Source organism: Canis lupus, chromosome X (assembly GCF_003254725.2).
Source record: "Canis lupus dingo isolate Sandy chromosome X, ASM325472v2, whole genome shotgun sequence".
NCBI lineage: Eukaryota > Metazoa > Chordata > Mammalia > Carnivora > Canidae > Canis > Canis lupus.
In genome coordinates this window covers 7,613,316-7,626,507 of record NC_064281.1, presented here as the reverse complement: position 1 = coordinate 7,626,507, position 13,192 = coordinate 7,613,316, and the positions used below count along the sequence as shown (strand labels likewise).

Genomic DNA, 13,192 nt, shown 5'->3' with positions numbered 1-13,192 from the left:
CAGGTGGGCGCTACCGTGACTGTGTGCCCCCCCCATCCCTAGGATGGTGGTATGAGGAGGTGGGGCCTTTGGGAGGTGCTTAGGTCATGAGGGTGGAGCCTCGTGATGAGAGGGGGTCTGTGTGAAGGAGGCTCCAGCGTGCTCTCTGGCCCCTTCCTGTGAGGCACCCAGAAGCCGGGCCTCCGCACCGGGCACTGAGCTGCGGCGCCTGGACCTTGGACCTCGTACGTTGTGTTGTTCGTAAGTCGCCAGTCCGCGGCATCTTGTGATAGCAGCCTGAGCAGACTGAAGCAGTTGATTCTTTGTGCGGCTGAGAGAGCTGAGACCTAGAGATACCAGGATCACAGGGCGTGTGACGGTCCGAGCTGCGACTCTAAGCCAGCTGTCTGCTTCCACGACTCGCGTGTTTTTAAATTGAGGTATAACTGACCAATGGCATTAGTTTCCGGTGTATAATGTAATGATTTGAAATTTGTATGTTTGGGGAAATGATCGCCACGGTAAGTCTAGTTAACATCCATCACCACGCAGTTATAGAATTTTTCTTTTTGTAATTTTTAAGATCCACTCTCTTAGCAACTTCTAAATGTGCTATGTAGAATTGCGTAAGACTTACATTCTTGTGATATTTTATAAAATTTGCACCTCTTGATCCCCCTTCACAAATTTCACCAACACCACCCACGCCCCTGTGATGTTTGGCAACCACTAATCTATTCTTTGTACCTATGAGCTCAGGGTTTTTTTTTTTTTCCATCGTTTTTTTAGATTCTACATGTGAGATCATCTGCTGTTTGTCTTTCTCCTTATTTCAACCATGTTGTCACAAATGGCAGGATATCCTTCGTTTTTATGGGTGATAGTCCATTGTATATCTACACCATATTTTCTTCATTCATTCATTCGTTGGTGGACACTTCGGTTGTTTCTGTGTCTTGGCTACTATAAATAACGCTTCAGGGAACATGGGGGCGTCTGTCTTTTGGAGGACATGCGTTCTTTGTCACCACACATGGCCTTAAGCCTGTGAAGACACAAATGGTCACAGTACAAGTGCCACAGTCACTGTAGAGGGGGGCATGAAGTGTGCACCTCTTCACTGTAGCTAGGAAGGTATAACTCTGGTAGAGGATGAACTGCTTTGGTGACTCAGTAAAGAAATCAGTAACTGTATATTCAAAAATACGTAAGTGAAGTTGCACCCCCTAGATTACCACAGGCCATCTTTAAATTGGGATTCTAGAACTTACCACCATTTCAATTATAGACTGTCCCTCGAAAGACTGAGTACCTTGCTGCTCAGGGCTGCCCCTTTTGCTACTGTCTTTTCCAGGGGTGGTTGGAGGGCTACTGATCTTGTCCTCAGTTTTGCTCAACAGTTTCCTGCAGAGGTGCTTTTTCTCAAGAACTAATATAGCTCTTTAGAAGGGGGGAATCCCTGCCTAGGGCTCCGTTTTCAGTTGCCAGTTACAACACTTTGTTTCCCATAGCGATGCCTTATCCTACACTTATTCAAGTAACACTGAGGACCAAAAAAAATGCCAAGTGATTATTTTTCTCGGTAGTTTAAAATGGGATTCACAGTGAAAATGGCTGCTAGCAGGGAGACAAGAGCATCACTTCTGTCAAGATCCTCTCTGTCCGAAGAAACAATTGCGACATGTGAAGTTACTCTTAAAATCCAAACCTGTTAACTATCAGCTTTATTTTATTTTAAAATATACAAATATTTTGACATGTAGAAGAGTTTCAAGTTGTTGGATTTCAAAAACACCACAGAAAACTGACAACAAAGAAATCAATATCAAATGAATCACTCCCACCTGCCAGTTCCTTCTCCTAACTTAACTATAGACTCCAGGGAAATCAACAGAATTCATGGGATCAACACTTAAGAAAAAAAAAGCCAACACTCATTTGTAACATGCTGCTCTAAGCAGAACCAATTTATGGATTGCTGGTAGGGAGAGTTTCAACGGCAAACTTAGAGCTCCCTTAAAAACAAGTCTGCACAGAGACTGAGTTGATGCAAACTTTCTGCATCTGGGAAAAAAATACTCTTCTTGTGAATTCTAACACTCGACAAAATAGAATCGTATTTTGGAGAGGGACCATCCTGGTGCCGGGACTTGCACCAAACCTTCAAGGTTCTGGCTACGCTGACTGGAGGAGTGCTTCAGGCAGGAGAAGCGGGACTCAGAGCTGGGATAAACTGGCCAATGCCACAGGCTAGAAGACGTGCTTACTGGGAGCAGAGGTCTATATCGGGACAGTCGGAATTAAAGTGAAAATCTGTAAAAAGTGAAAACCTCTATTTCAGTGCACGTGCGTCCTCAAACTACGGGGCAGGTGAAACTGTCCTGTAACAAGGTCCAGCCTAAAAAATTCTCACAATTGAGAATCCGGAGCCAAGATGCCTTAGTTTTGCCGAGTACATTTCCAGCATCTTCCTCTGCATTCTTTTAAGGGAGTACTGTCCCTGTGGGGTCAATGAAAATGCTGGTGTAACTTTTTCAAAAGCAGAACTACATCTCTATGATGATAGCACTAGTTCAAATATTTGGCCAGATAAAAACTCCTCAGCATAACACGGGCTTTCAGGCCTACACCTCAAGTATTCCTGAGAAATAGTAAAGAAAAAAGCAGCTCTCTTCACATTATAAGGAAAAAAATTTTTCACACCTTTACTTTTCTAGATTAAATACATTGGCAATACTGCAGCTAAAAGAAAAACCAAGGGACTGTTTCCCACTTAAGCCAAGTTGGAAGGAAACCTCCAACGATCTGCTAAAAACTGTGCAAGGTAAAAACAAATGAACACGGTGTAGGGCACCCTCCCTACGTGAAGCATACGGTGTCAGTACCCACTTGACATTCCCATTACACCAGGAGAGCAATTCAGTTTGGGGAAAATAGTTTAATGTATTGCTCAGGAAAAAAAATAGTTTCTATTTTCCCATGTCTAACAAAGCAATGGTTAGGAAGTCCAGCGCCACCATGCAACCTTCATTCTGTCCCACACGGCCGAAAAGGAATCCAGGGCAGGCCGGACGTCCAGGATGGTGAACTGGTAGTCCTGGTTGACTTCGCCACCGTCATAGTAGTCGATGACGTACCTGACTTCAGTCCCACAACGGTTGATGATCCAATCGTGCCTGTCGAAAGGCAGCTCATACCTGGAACGAAAACGTGTTAGTGAGCATGAAAACGCTCACTCTTGGGGCCGAACATCTAACTGGGGAGCAAGGCTCAGAGATCAGTCTACTGTGTTGAAGGGAGCCGTGCCAAAGAACCGTGATGAGCCCGGGTCACACGACAGCTCATCTGCCTGCAAGGCAATATGGTCAACAGAAAAGAGACACAGGCCAGGGAGGTCAGCTGAGAGGCTGGACGGACCCAAGTGTGAGCGAAGGACGTGTTTACACTGGAAGAGAGGACAGGGATGCTCAGATGCTGAAAGATCATGGGAGGAGTAAAAGAACAAACCTGAGAAAACAGAAGACAACTCAACTTGGGCTACGATAATCAGACTGGGAGCAACACACGAAACCCTGATCCATCTGCCCCCTAAGCGGTGAACCTGAGGAAGAGGAGGAAATCTACAGCTGAATACTGATCACGCTGTGGAAGATGGCAATGCAGTCCTCAGACTGTCTGGTTTGGGGGCCAACAGAAAGCAGACCCTGACCTGAGGAAGGTAAAATAACATTTCTGTGCCAGCACTCACCCCATCCAGGAACGAATTCTTGCCCTCGGCGAGTACTCTTTCGCTTTACCTCCGAACCGGATCAATGATGGACCACAGGGACACTCCCTAGAAATTCGCAAACAAGAAAAGCCTATTCAAATATTTTTCCCTCTGTTAAGAAATGTGATGTTGCAGTTTGTCATGCATTTTTCAGTATGCATTTTACATAATTTCACATTTACAGAGTGAAAGAACTTTCAAAACTATTCAAAGAAATATCCCTGTTTGTTCAAAATACTGCTCTTTATTTCTGCATCAAGTATGTTCTGATTATCTGCGCTGTACTTTGCAGGAGTTAGGGAGTAGACTTTCCATTTGGGGGGGATATAGGTATTCTCAGGGAAGAAAAAGTGTTAAGTACTGGGCATTATACTTGACTTTCACATACTGCAGCTGGATTATTTTTTAGATGAATAAAAGAAAATCCTCGGGATCCCTGGGTGGCGCAGCAGTTTGGCACCTGCCTTTGGCCCAGGGCGCGATCCTGGAGACCCGGGATCGAATACCACGTTGGGCTCCCGGTGCATAGAGCCTGCTTCTCCCTCTGCTTATGTCTCTGCCTCTCTCTGTGTGTGTGACTATCACAAATAAATTTAAAAAAATTTAAAAAAAAAGAAAATCCTCTAGTCTTCATTCGAAACCAATGAACAAGCCATTATGAAGAAAAACGCTGGACGAATCCCTGAGAACAAATGAAATTAGTGCTGGACCAGCTGTTTAAGTAAGTGAATCCGAGACGCCCCTATCTTATCAGGTGCTGTCACTCTAAGGAGAGACTTTAGCCTTGCGAGGCTGAAGGACGTGGGTGGGAGAAAACACGGCCCAGGGTAACTGAGCCCTACGTGAGGCCCATCGGAGTCCCCTCACTTGTTGCTTTATCAACTACTCACTAGCCTCTCTTCTCAAGAGGGTCCCCCCGCTGAGGAAGGTAAAACAACATTTTGTTGAGTGGTCAACCCAGGCACGCGATCTCCTGGGGGCTGTAGCAGGGGTCTTTGAGGGACCCTGGGAAATGACCAGAAGGGGGGCTGAAGCAGACAAGGTGCAACCTCCTATTTGCCTTCTCTGTGCTCCGAAGTCATGCCACAAGTAGTTAGCAGGTGGCTTTCACTACACACTTGCAGACGCTTGTGGGTCACTTTGTTAGTGAGCTGGGAGAGGACAGATCTGCGTCCTGCTGGCCTTGGGTTACTGAGAAGGGAATCCTGGTCACTGGGCCCTTCCCTCCTCACACGTACCCCCTCCCAGGTGTGGTGGCTAGCCAGTGACACCCAGGGAGTGCCCCTAACGAACCTCAGAGTCCAAATATTAAAAAAAGAACACCTTAACAAAGTCATTCAGTGGATTTTAGCCAAGAAGTTAATCACATTTTATCAAGAAATTAAAATGTAATCCACCAGTGGCGATAGAGTCTGGCTTTTTGTGCTACCATTCCCGACGCCTCCCCTTCTCAAAGCAGACTCCTCAAACCAGCAGCATTTGTGTTCCGGAAACGCCTCCTCTGAGCCTGACCCCAGATCTCCAGAATCAGAAACACCGGGGGTGGGGGCCTAGCACTCAGTGAACCCTTGGGCCATGCGACGCTGCTCAGGGGTGAGGACCACCGCTCAAACAGACTGGCGGTCCATGACTGCCAACACACTCGGCTGCATTTACCTATTGTCTCTGAGAAAAAGACCAACGTGCTAAGATATCTCTTGATGTTTAGCCCTAACAGGGAGGAATTCAATGCTGCTGAGGGAACAGAACTGCTTTTTGCATCAGCCTCAGAACAGAGAGCAGTGTTATCTCCCATCCCAAGTGCTGTGTCTTGAATGGACCAGGGCATTCCTTCCATTGAGAGGTGGGGCCCACAGCCCTTCCCTTGGAACCTGGGCAGGCTTGTGGGACTGCTAAGGCCAGGTCAACGAGGGAGATGCAGCTTTCCTGGAGCTTTCTGGAATTCTAGCTCTGGAAACCCAGCTACCATGACGTGAGGAAGCTGAAGCAGCCACACTGAGAGGCTGTGGGTTAAGTGTTCTGGCTGACAGCCAGCATCAAGGAAATGGTCCAGCCACCCGAGGATTTCAGCCTGTGGCTGTCAAGCCATCCCTAATCAGAACCTGGCTGAGGCCCTAGACGTTGAGAGCAGAGATGAGCGATTCCTGCTGTCCTTTCTGCATTTGGGACCCACCAAATCCACAAGCGTAATAAAATGGTCGCTGTTTCACACAGCTATGTGGGAGTGCTCTATCATACAATAGTCCCTGAAACAGGCCTGCCACCTACAATGTATTAGAATAACACATTGTTTGAATAAAAACTTACAACTCTAGAAAGCAGAGAGAATATATGAAAGATGCTGGAAGGGCGGTTTTTTAAGATCTCAAATATACTTACGCAGCATGAAGGGCTTCCCACTTCAAAATCTCCTTCCAGGCTTGTTCGTTATTCTGATTGTGAATTCTGATGATGTTATACATATCTTTCTGACTAATATCGTCATCCTTCCACTTCCACCTAGGAAAGAACATTTGGTAAAACTCAATAAACCGTACTGATAATATACTATAAAATCAATCCATGTATTCATTTCACCGGGTCACCAAAAACTACACACTTATCAAGGGACCATAAGGTGACACTCTTTCAGTCAGTACCACTGATTGATGATTCCACAACCTTTTCTGTGTATTTGACATAATAGGTTTTTTAAAAAAACTTCTACTGGCAAAAAAAAAACAAAAAACAAAAAACAAAACAAAAAAAAACTTCTACTGGCTATGATAGGTTAACCTTATGTGTCAACTTGACTAGACCATGGGGGCCCAGATATTTAGTCAAACATTTTTCTGGGTGTGTCTGTGAGGGTGTTTTGGATGAGAATAACATTTAAACATAGTGATCTCCCTAACGTGGGTGGGCAGTATCTGATCAGTTGAAGACAGAAATAAAACAAGAATGAGCCTCCTGCAAATAAGAGGGAACTCTTCCTGCCTGGTTGCCTTCAAAGTGGGACACCGTTTTTTTCCTGCCTTTGGACTGGAATGAAAACATCAGTTCTTTCTGGGTCTTGAGCCTGCCAGCTTTTGGATATAAAGTACACGTGAGCTCTCTTGTGTCTCCAGCCTGCTGACTGCGGATCATGGGACTTCTCAGCCTCCATAACCACGTGAGCCAATTCCTTATAGTAAATCTCTATGTATAAATATACACACATCCTATTAGTTCTGCTTCTTTGGAGAATCCCAACTAGTACACTAGCCTTGCACTTAAATTCTTTTAAGTCTGAAAAATCAGTTGAATATTCTATACTGACTAGCTTATAAAATCTTACTGTATGTTTTTGGGATGAACACTTCTTTCACATTTAGTTCTTAGATGCATTGAATGAGCAAAGTTATACTCTCAGTAACATGCTCACTCACCCTTTCCGTAACATCGCATTCCAGAACATCTGTTCAGAAGGATAGACCCACTTTTTCTCTGAATCTGCTCTTGGAATAGATGATTCCTCTCTCACAGTAGATAGCGCAAATGGCTGGTCAGGGGCCGGCATCTGATTCGGTGGTGGCATCTAAATAAAGCAGATTTTTAAAAATGCTGGAAATATGATATAAAGTAGAAGCAAACAATATAATTAATGACTTTCTGGAAAGTAATGCATCACACACTAGGTACAGGTTCCCTATTAAGCCAGTGACATCAAAATTTCAGACCTCCCAGATAATTTGGCTGTTTTGAAGAGTCAGAGTTCTGCAATTTTGTTTAAGTTCTCACAAATGGTAAATACACAGTGTAGCTACATTTTCTCTTTTTCTCCTCAAGGATTAAGAAGTATAAACTAACACCACGACTACAGACGTTTCTAAAAACCTTTTTATGAGGTTTTCAAAAATGACTGTTCACTCTTCTGAGGAAGTCTCATAAACTATATGTACACACCACTTTCTTTTTAAATACTTTTAGGCTCTTGCTGATGCTTTGTCTTTAGGCTGAATACATCAGAGAGGAGTAGCGACACCATCACACTGCCGGATTGGAACGAGGGCAAGCAAGAATCCTTCCTCCCACACGTAAGGGGCGGCAACACTGTTTTGCACTTTCCCTGGACCAGGGTTCTCACCCCAGGCACCACTGCCATTTGGAGTGGAAAACTTTTGGTTATGGGGGTCTGTTATGAGCACTGTAAGGATATTTAGCAACTTTGCTGGTCTCTACCCATTAGTACCCCTCCTCCCAAGTTGCAACAGTGTCCTTCCAGGGGAAAAGTCATGCCTGGTTGAGAACCCCTGGCCTAGAGGTTCTTCTGTGTTCAAAGTATGAGGATTCTCTAGCAGATACACATTTATAAAATCCCAACACAGCCCCGGGTGAGAATGATGGCAGTGGGAGAACCAGGTATGCCAGGTACCACACTGAGCATTTTACCTGCATTATCACCACAGGTTTAAGGACACATGCCAGAGGTGCTTAGGATTCACTTTGGGACCTGCCACTTCCTAGCTGAGTGATGTGGGGCAAACTGAATCCTTGCTCCTTCTTGGTAGCTTCAACTCTGAAAACAGGGACACTAACACTCCTAGCTGTGGAGTGGTGATGAGGATTACTGGAGCATGTGTACAATGCTTAGCACAAGGGCTATAGATACAACCAAAAGAAATGTTGGCTGTTATTAATATTCTTGCGAGGTAACAATCCTGGGGTAAGAGTCTAGGTCTCTGGGATTCCAAAAGGCCCATGTTCTGACCCACTTAGGCTATTAGAGATTATCTAGAACAGTAATCTTACAGGGGGCACTTTTAGGAATGTCTGGAGACATATCAGGTTGTTGTGATAGAAAAGAGGGTGCTCCCGGCATCTAGTGGGTGAACAGCAGGGATGCTGTTAAATATCCGATAGAGCACAGGACAACATCCTACTGCATGGAATCGACCAGCCTCAAATGTCAATAGTGCTAAGGGGGAGAAACCCTAATCCTGGCCACCTTCCTCAACACAGAAGTTTCCTTATAGCTTGGCTGGGTCATTACTGAGTGTTGAGGCTGAATGTTTGTGTCCCTCCCAATTTACTGAATCTGCCAGCACCTTCTAATAGGACCTGTCAGCCTCTGGAAGCCTGAGGAAGAGCTGTCTATTGTATACAAACCACCCAATTGATGGTACTGTTATATATGTTATAATACACACATATCCCATACCGCTTCTCTTCCAGACTAAATATTTCTAGTTCCTTCAAATGTTAGCCAAGATTTCTAAATACTTTTGATAACCCTGGCCTTCTAAAAAACCCTGTTCTGGCCTCCTAGAGTACAGATCTGAGTCTGTCTCTCCACCAAAAAATATGATTTCAAACAGGAAACCTCCATTCCCTACACTGTCTATCACAGAATGTGGTGAGGCACTGCTTGTCTTGTGCTTACTTTCTCCATGGCATTCCACTGGTGGCTGCCACATGACGCTGTACCACATCAGTGACTCTCACATAGGCTGGCACCTGGCTGTGTCGGAAGCAGAGCCCTAATCAGGCATCATGCCTATGAGGTTTCCCAAAACCAGAAATACCTTTACCAATTCTAGCTGCACTCCTAGTGGGATCTCCTGCCTTCCACTTATCCCCAAAGGAAATATTCCTTTGGCCTGGCTTCTTTCCAGTCAACCTACTCTAGCACTTCATGATTACTGCTGTCTTTAACAGGCACTCTCAAAACTACAGTTAGTGACGCTTTCTGGATTTTCAGTGTGGATGGAAAATGAGACTTCTTTATTTTAAAAGGAAAGGAGAATTAATCCTAGCAGTCAGCAGTCTGTCTTAGGAGTCCATAAAAGCATCTCTCTGTGAAAAAGTTCCAGGAAGAGGGGCAGAGTAAGAATTACCAGATTAGAAGGATCTAGGTTCTCCTTATTCTCAGCCATAGCTCCCGTAACAGGACATTCCACGTACTCATATGCACGATCTTGGTGGGCAGGCACAGAGCTCATTTTGTTCTCACAAGTTGGGTCAGATGGCTCTGCGCTCACTGGACAGCCTGAAATAAATCAAGCATAAAAACAGTGTCACCACAAAGGCAGGAGATCTGGCTCTCTCGATCTGGGCTCTAAAAAGCTGGATTTCTGACCAGTGATCACCATCAAAGGCATAGTTAGGTTTCTACTATTCCAAGCTGCCAAGAGCTAAGCTAGCTAACATTCTAATATCCTAAAGGCCAGGAAAAGGTTTTATAAATTTACTTCCTCTTGAAAGAGAAATAGGTACCCATTCCCATATTATGTCACACCCCCAGCAAAAATAAACCAAAAAACCTCCTCAACATTTCCAAGAGAATGTATTTTTCATTCCATGGTTTCAGCCAGTGGGCTTGAAGGTACCTGCTTGGGTTCCCAGCAGTGAACTGCTACAGAGTAACCCAAGCAGAGACCCAGCCATGTTTTACCAGGTCTCCCTGACTTTCAATTTGCGAATTCCAGACAAGGTCCAGGCCTGATCAGGATACAGGAGGCCAGGCTTACTGATGTCTTCTCTCAGGTACTAGAGACAGGAAATGAAAATGAGCAGAGGAACCTTCAAAAAGACTCCTGGAAAGATGTGTGAATGCCACTCTGCTTGTGCTTTGCTCCAGCACAGAAACAAGGCACAGAAAACTACCCCTTGGCTGAGGTTCTATTCCCCATCAGTTGATAGCAAGCATTTAGCAAGAATAGGCACAAGTTAAAGCAAATGCTCCACAATCCACGTAGGATCCAGGTGACACTTAAGAAGGGAGGTCTGAACCTAAGGAGCAGCAGCAGGAAGGGCAGATGATATCCAAGAATCCAGGGTGCAAATGGAAGCAAGTGTGAGACTGAGAAGCTTGTTTTAGACTGAGGAGAGGGGGCAGGGACCAAAACAGCCATGGTCCAGGAAGACAGCTGCCCAAGTAGGGATCCTTGTGTCAGGCAGGAGCAGTGACGCCAAGAATGTGCTGGATGCCTTACACGCCAAAGACAAATTTCCTTTCCCTTCCTTGCCTCTGTTTCTCCTCGAAGACCCTCATTCCCTACGACCCTGTATAGCTTTCCACTTGAGGGGTGAAGGGAGACTTGCTATACCACCTTTCCTCTCCACCATTCAAAGTGCCAATCTCTTCTGGGTCACTGCCCCCAGCTGGGTGTTAGAAAACACTGTTACTTTTCTCATATAACAAGAAGCCTCTTTAGTCGCCTACAAATACCCACATTCTTTACTAATGGAAACCAATCTGACTGACAGCTCTTCTGGACACACAGTACATGAAATTAAACCTTATCTACCCGGGGACACTCAGGGCAGGAACACAACAGCTTTGTCCAAGCTTTCTCTGTTTTAATTCTTCCTGTACAGAGAAACCCTGGAAGAACACTGAGTCTGTCCTTGTCCAAGGTCACAGAGTTTTTGCTGGCTTTGCCACTTATTAGCTGTGTGGCTTTTAAGTTTGTAGAATATAAAATAGGGGGAAAAACCTACCATACAGGTTTATGAGAATGTAAACTCCATCAGGCAAAGGTTTTTAGTGTTCTATACATTGCTATTTTCTCAGTGCAAAAACAAAACCCACCAGTGCTTGGCACAGAGAGGATAGTGAGAAAATTCTTGCTGAATGACCAAGGGAATGAAAGACTACAACGCAAGGAAGTGTTTTTCAGGTCATAGTTTTATATAAACAATCTAAAGCAAATGTGGACCAGTGAGGAATAAGAGCTTTTCCATTCTCACCTCTGCACCTAAGGAAAGAATGGCAAGACCATAAGTGATGACTTACTTTCACAAGGATGGATAATCAAATGGATGTAAAGTTGCCTTGACAAATACAGACAGATCTAGATCTAGGTTTCTCAACCTTAGCACTCTTGACATTTGGGGCCAAGTGATTCTTTGTTGCAGAAAGGTACACTGCACACTGTAGGATATTTACCAGAACTCCTGGCTTCTACTCACTGGATGCACCACCTCCTCTCAGTTTTGATCAACAAAAATGTTTCCAGACATTGCCAGATGTCCCCTGGGGAATGGGGGTTGCCAGTAGGTTGAGAACCGCGGATGGCAAACTTTAGGGGGTAAGGGCTAACGTATGGAGCAATCGCTGCACTCTCATGCATTATCTTAATTAACCATCACAATAACCCTGCGAAATATTATTATATCCTCATCTTCTAGATGACTGGTTGTGACTTAGAAAAGTAACTTGTCTACAGTCATATACCTTGTAAATAGCACCAGAAGGACAGAACTCACTGCCTCACTAGCATGTTATGCTACCTCTTCCTTAAAATGCTTTTGAGAAATCTCTTTTGTTTTTATTTTCTCGATAAAGGGTTGATTACCTTTCACTTTCCCTTCGTGCATGGGACATCCTGAAGGCGGGGATGCTGTCTGACGATTTGAAGCATTTGAGGTCTGAACTGCAACAGCAGGGGTAGATGCAGACAAACCCATGGCTGGAAGCGGTGCTGAATCCAAGCAATTCTAAATTCAAAGGTGCCAAAGCAAAGAGAGAGATTAATGCTGATGTCTGGGCTCCCACGACTCCCTTGGCGTTCTCAATCTGCCTAACTCTTGTTCTTCCTCCTTGTCACTCCGATGTAAATCTACAGGGCAGGGTATCCACTTTGAGGGATAGTTTTAACATATTAACCCCTTTGGGAAACACTAGTGTGAAAACTACACCACATCGCTCTTTAGGGGCACATTCCTACGATGTGCGGACTTTGGGGAGGGTGAGGTGAAGGGGGTCCCTGAGAGACTACGTCACCGAGGAGTGTAGGTCCGTGGGGAACAGGGGGCCCTAATTGTGGTGATCCCGATGGGAGAGGGGAATCCAGACTGAACCCCAGACCCGGGCTTAGAGAAGGACTGGGAATCAGGGAAGGGTACAGCGCAGAAAAGAGACTCGAGGAAGGCAGGAATGAAAGGACCTCCGAGGGGTAACGGGGACAAAGTCATCTTCACACGGTCCCTCCGCGTCCCACCTGTTCCAGTCCGTGACCCCAAAGCCCACCGGCCTCAGACCGCCGGCCCCTCCGCACCTGACGCTCGTCCCCAGCCGCTCCGAGGAGGCGGCCCCGCCTCTAACCGCCAACCCGCTGCCGCCTTCTCCTCGCTCGGTCACCGCTGCCGTCGCGGTCACCGCTGGCGCTCTAGCTCACCGCTACTTCCTTTTCCGAAGGCGGGACTTCCGGGCGCGCGGGGGGCGGAGCGCGGGCTGAAAATGTCGGCTTCCGTGGAGCGGGGCGAAACGGGCCCGCCCCCTCCCGCCTCGACCTATCAGCGCGAGGGCCGCCGCCTGGCCCCGCCCCTCCGGGCCAGCGTGGGCGGGGAGACGTCCCTAGAGTGGGGCTCTGCGCTAAGCCGCGGGAGGGTTGCTCTGGAGGTGTTAGTTTTAAAGTCTCTATCTTTTAAATTGTATCCCATCAGAGTGAGTTCTAGTAATGACTCAAGTAGGTGTCCAGA

The 13,192-nt window shown here is 45.9% G+C and overlaps 1 protein-coding gene across 2 annotated transcripts; it reads right to left on the bottom strand.

The window, feature by feature from the left end:
• Positions 1 to 1,690: 1,690 nt before the first annotated feature.
• LOC112652775 (holocytochrome c-type synthase) lies at positions 1,691 to 12,927 on the bottom strand. Of its 2 annotated transcripts, none has more exons than XM_025436389.3 (7): positions 12,769 to 12,927; positions 12,067 to 12,208; positions 9,604 to 9,755; positions 7,156 to 7,304; positions 6,128 to 6,247; positions 3,728 to 3,814; positions 1,691 to 3,176 (listed from the first exon to the last, which is right to left on the bottom strand). In XM_025436389.3, the coding sequence occupies exons 2-7, from the start codon at positions 12,176 to 12,178 to the stop codon at positions 2,978 to 2,980; spliced, it is 819 nt and encodes a 272-aa protein (XP_025292174.1). In that variant the 5' UTR covers positions 12,179 to 12,208; positions 12,769 to 12,927; the 3' UTR covers positions 1,691 to 2,977. The 2 variants fall into 2 exon arrangements, with proteins under 2 accessions (XP_025292174.1, XP_025292176.1); XM_025436391.3 differs by having other exon boundaries at positions 12,712 to 12,905.
• Positions 12,928 to 13,192: the final 265 nt, after the last annotated feature.

Coding starts and splice junctions, on each gene's coding strand:
- LOC112652775 (XM_025436389.3), bottom strand. CDS start 12,178: ATGGGTTTGTCTGCATCTACCCCTGCTGTTGCAGTTCAGACCTCAAAT. Junction 9,756..12,066: donor GCACGAAGGGAAAGTGAAAG/GTAATCAACCCT, acceptor GATTTATTTCAG/GCTGTCCAGTGAGCGCAGAG. Junction 3,815..6,127: donor TGGGAAGCCCTTCATGCTGC/GTAAGTATATTT, acceptor GCGAATTTCTAG/GGAGTGTCCCTGTGGTCCAT.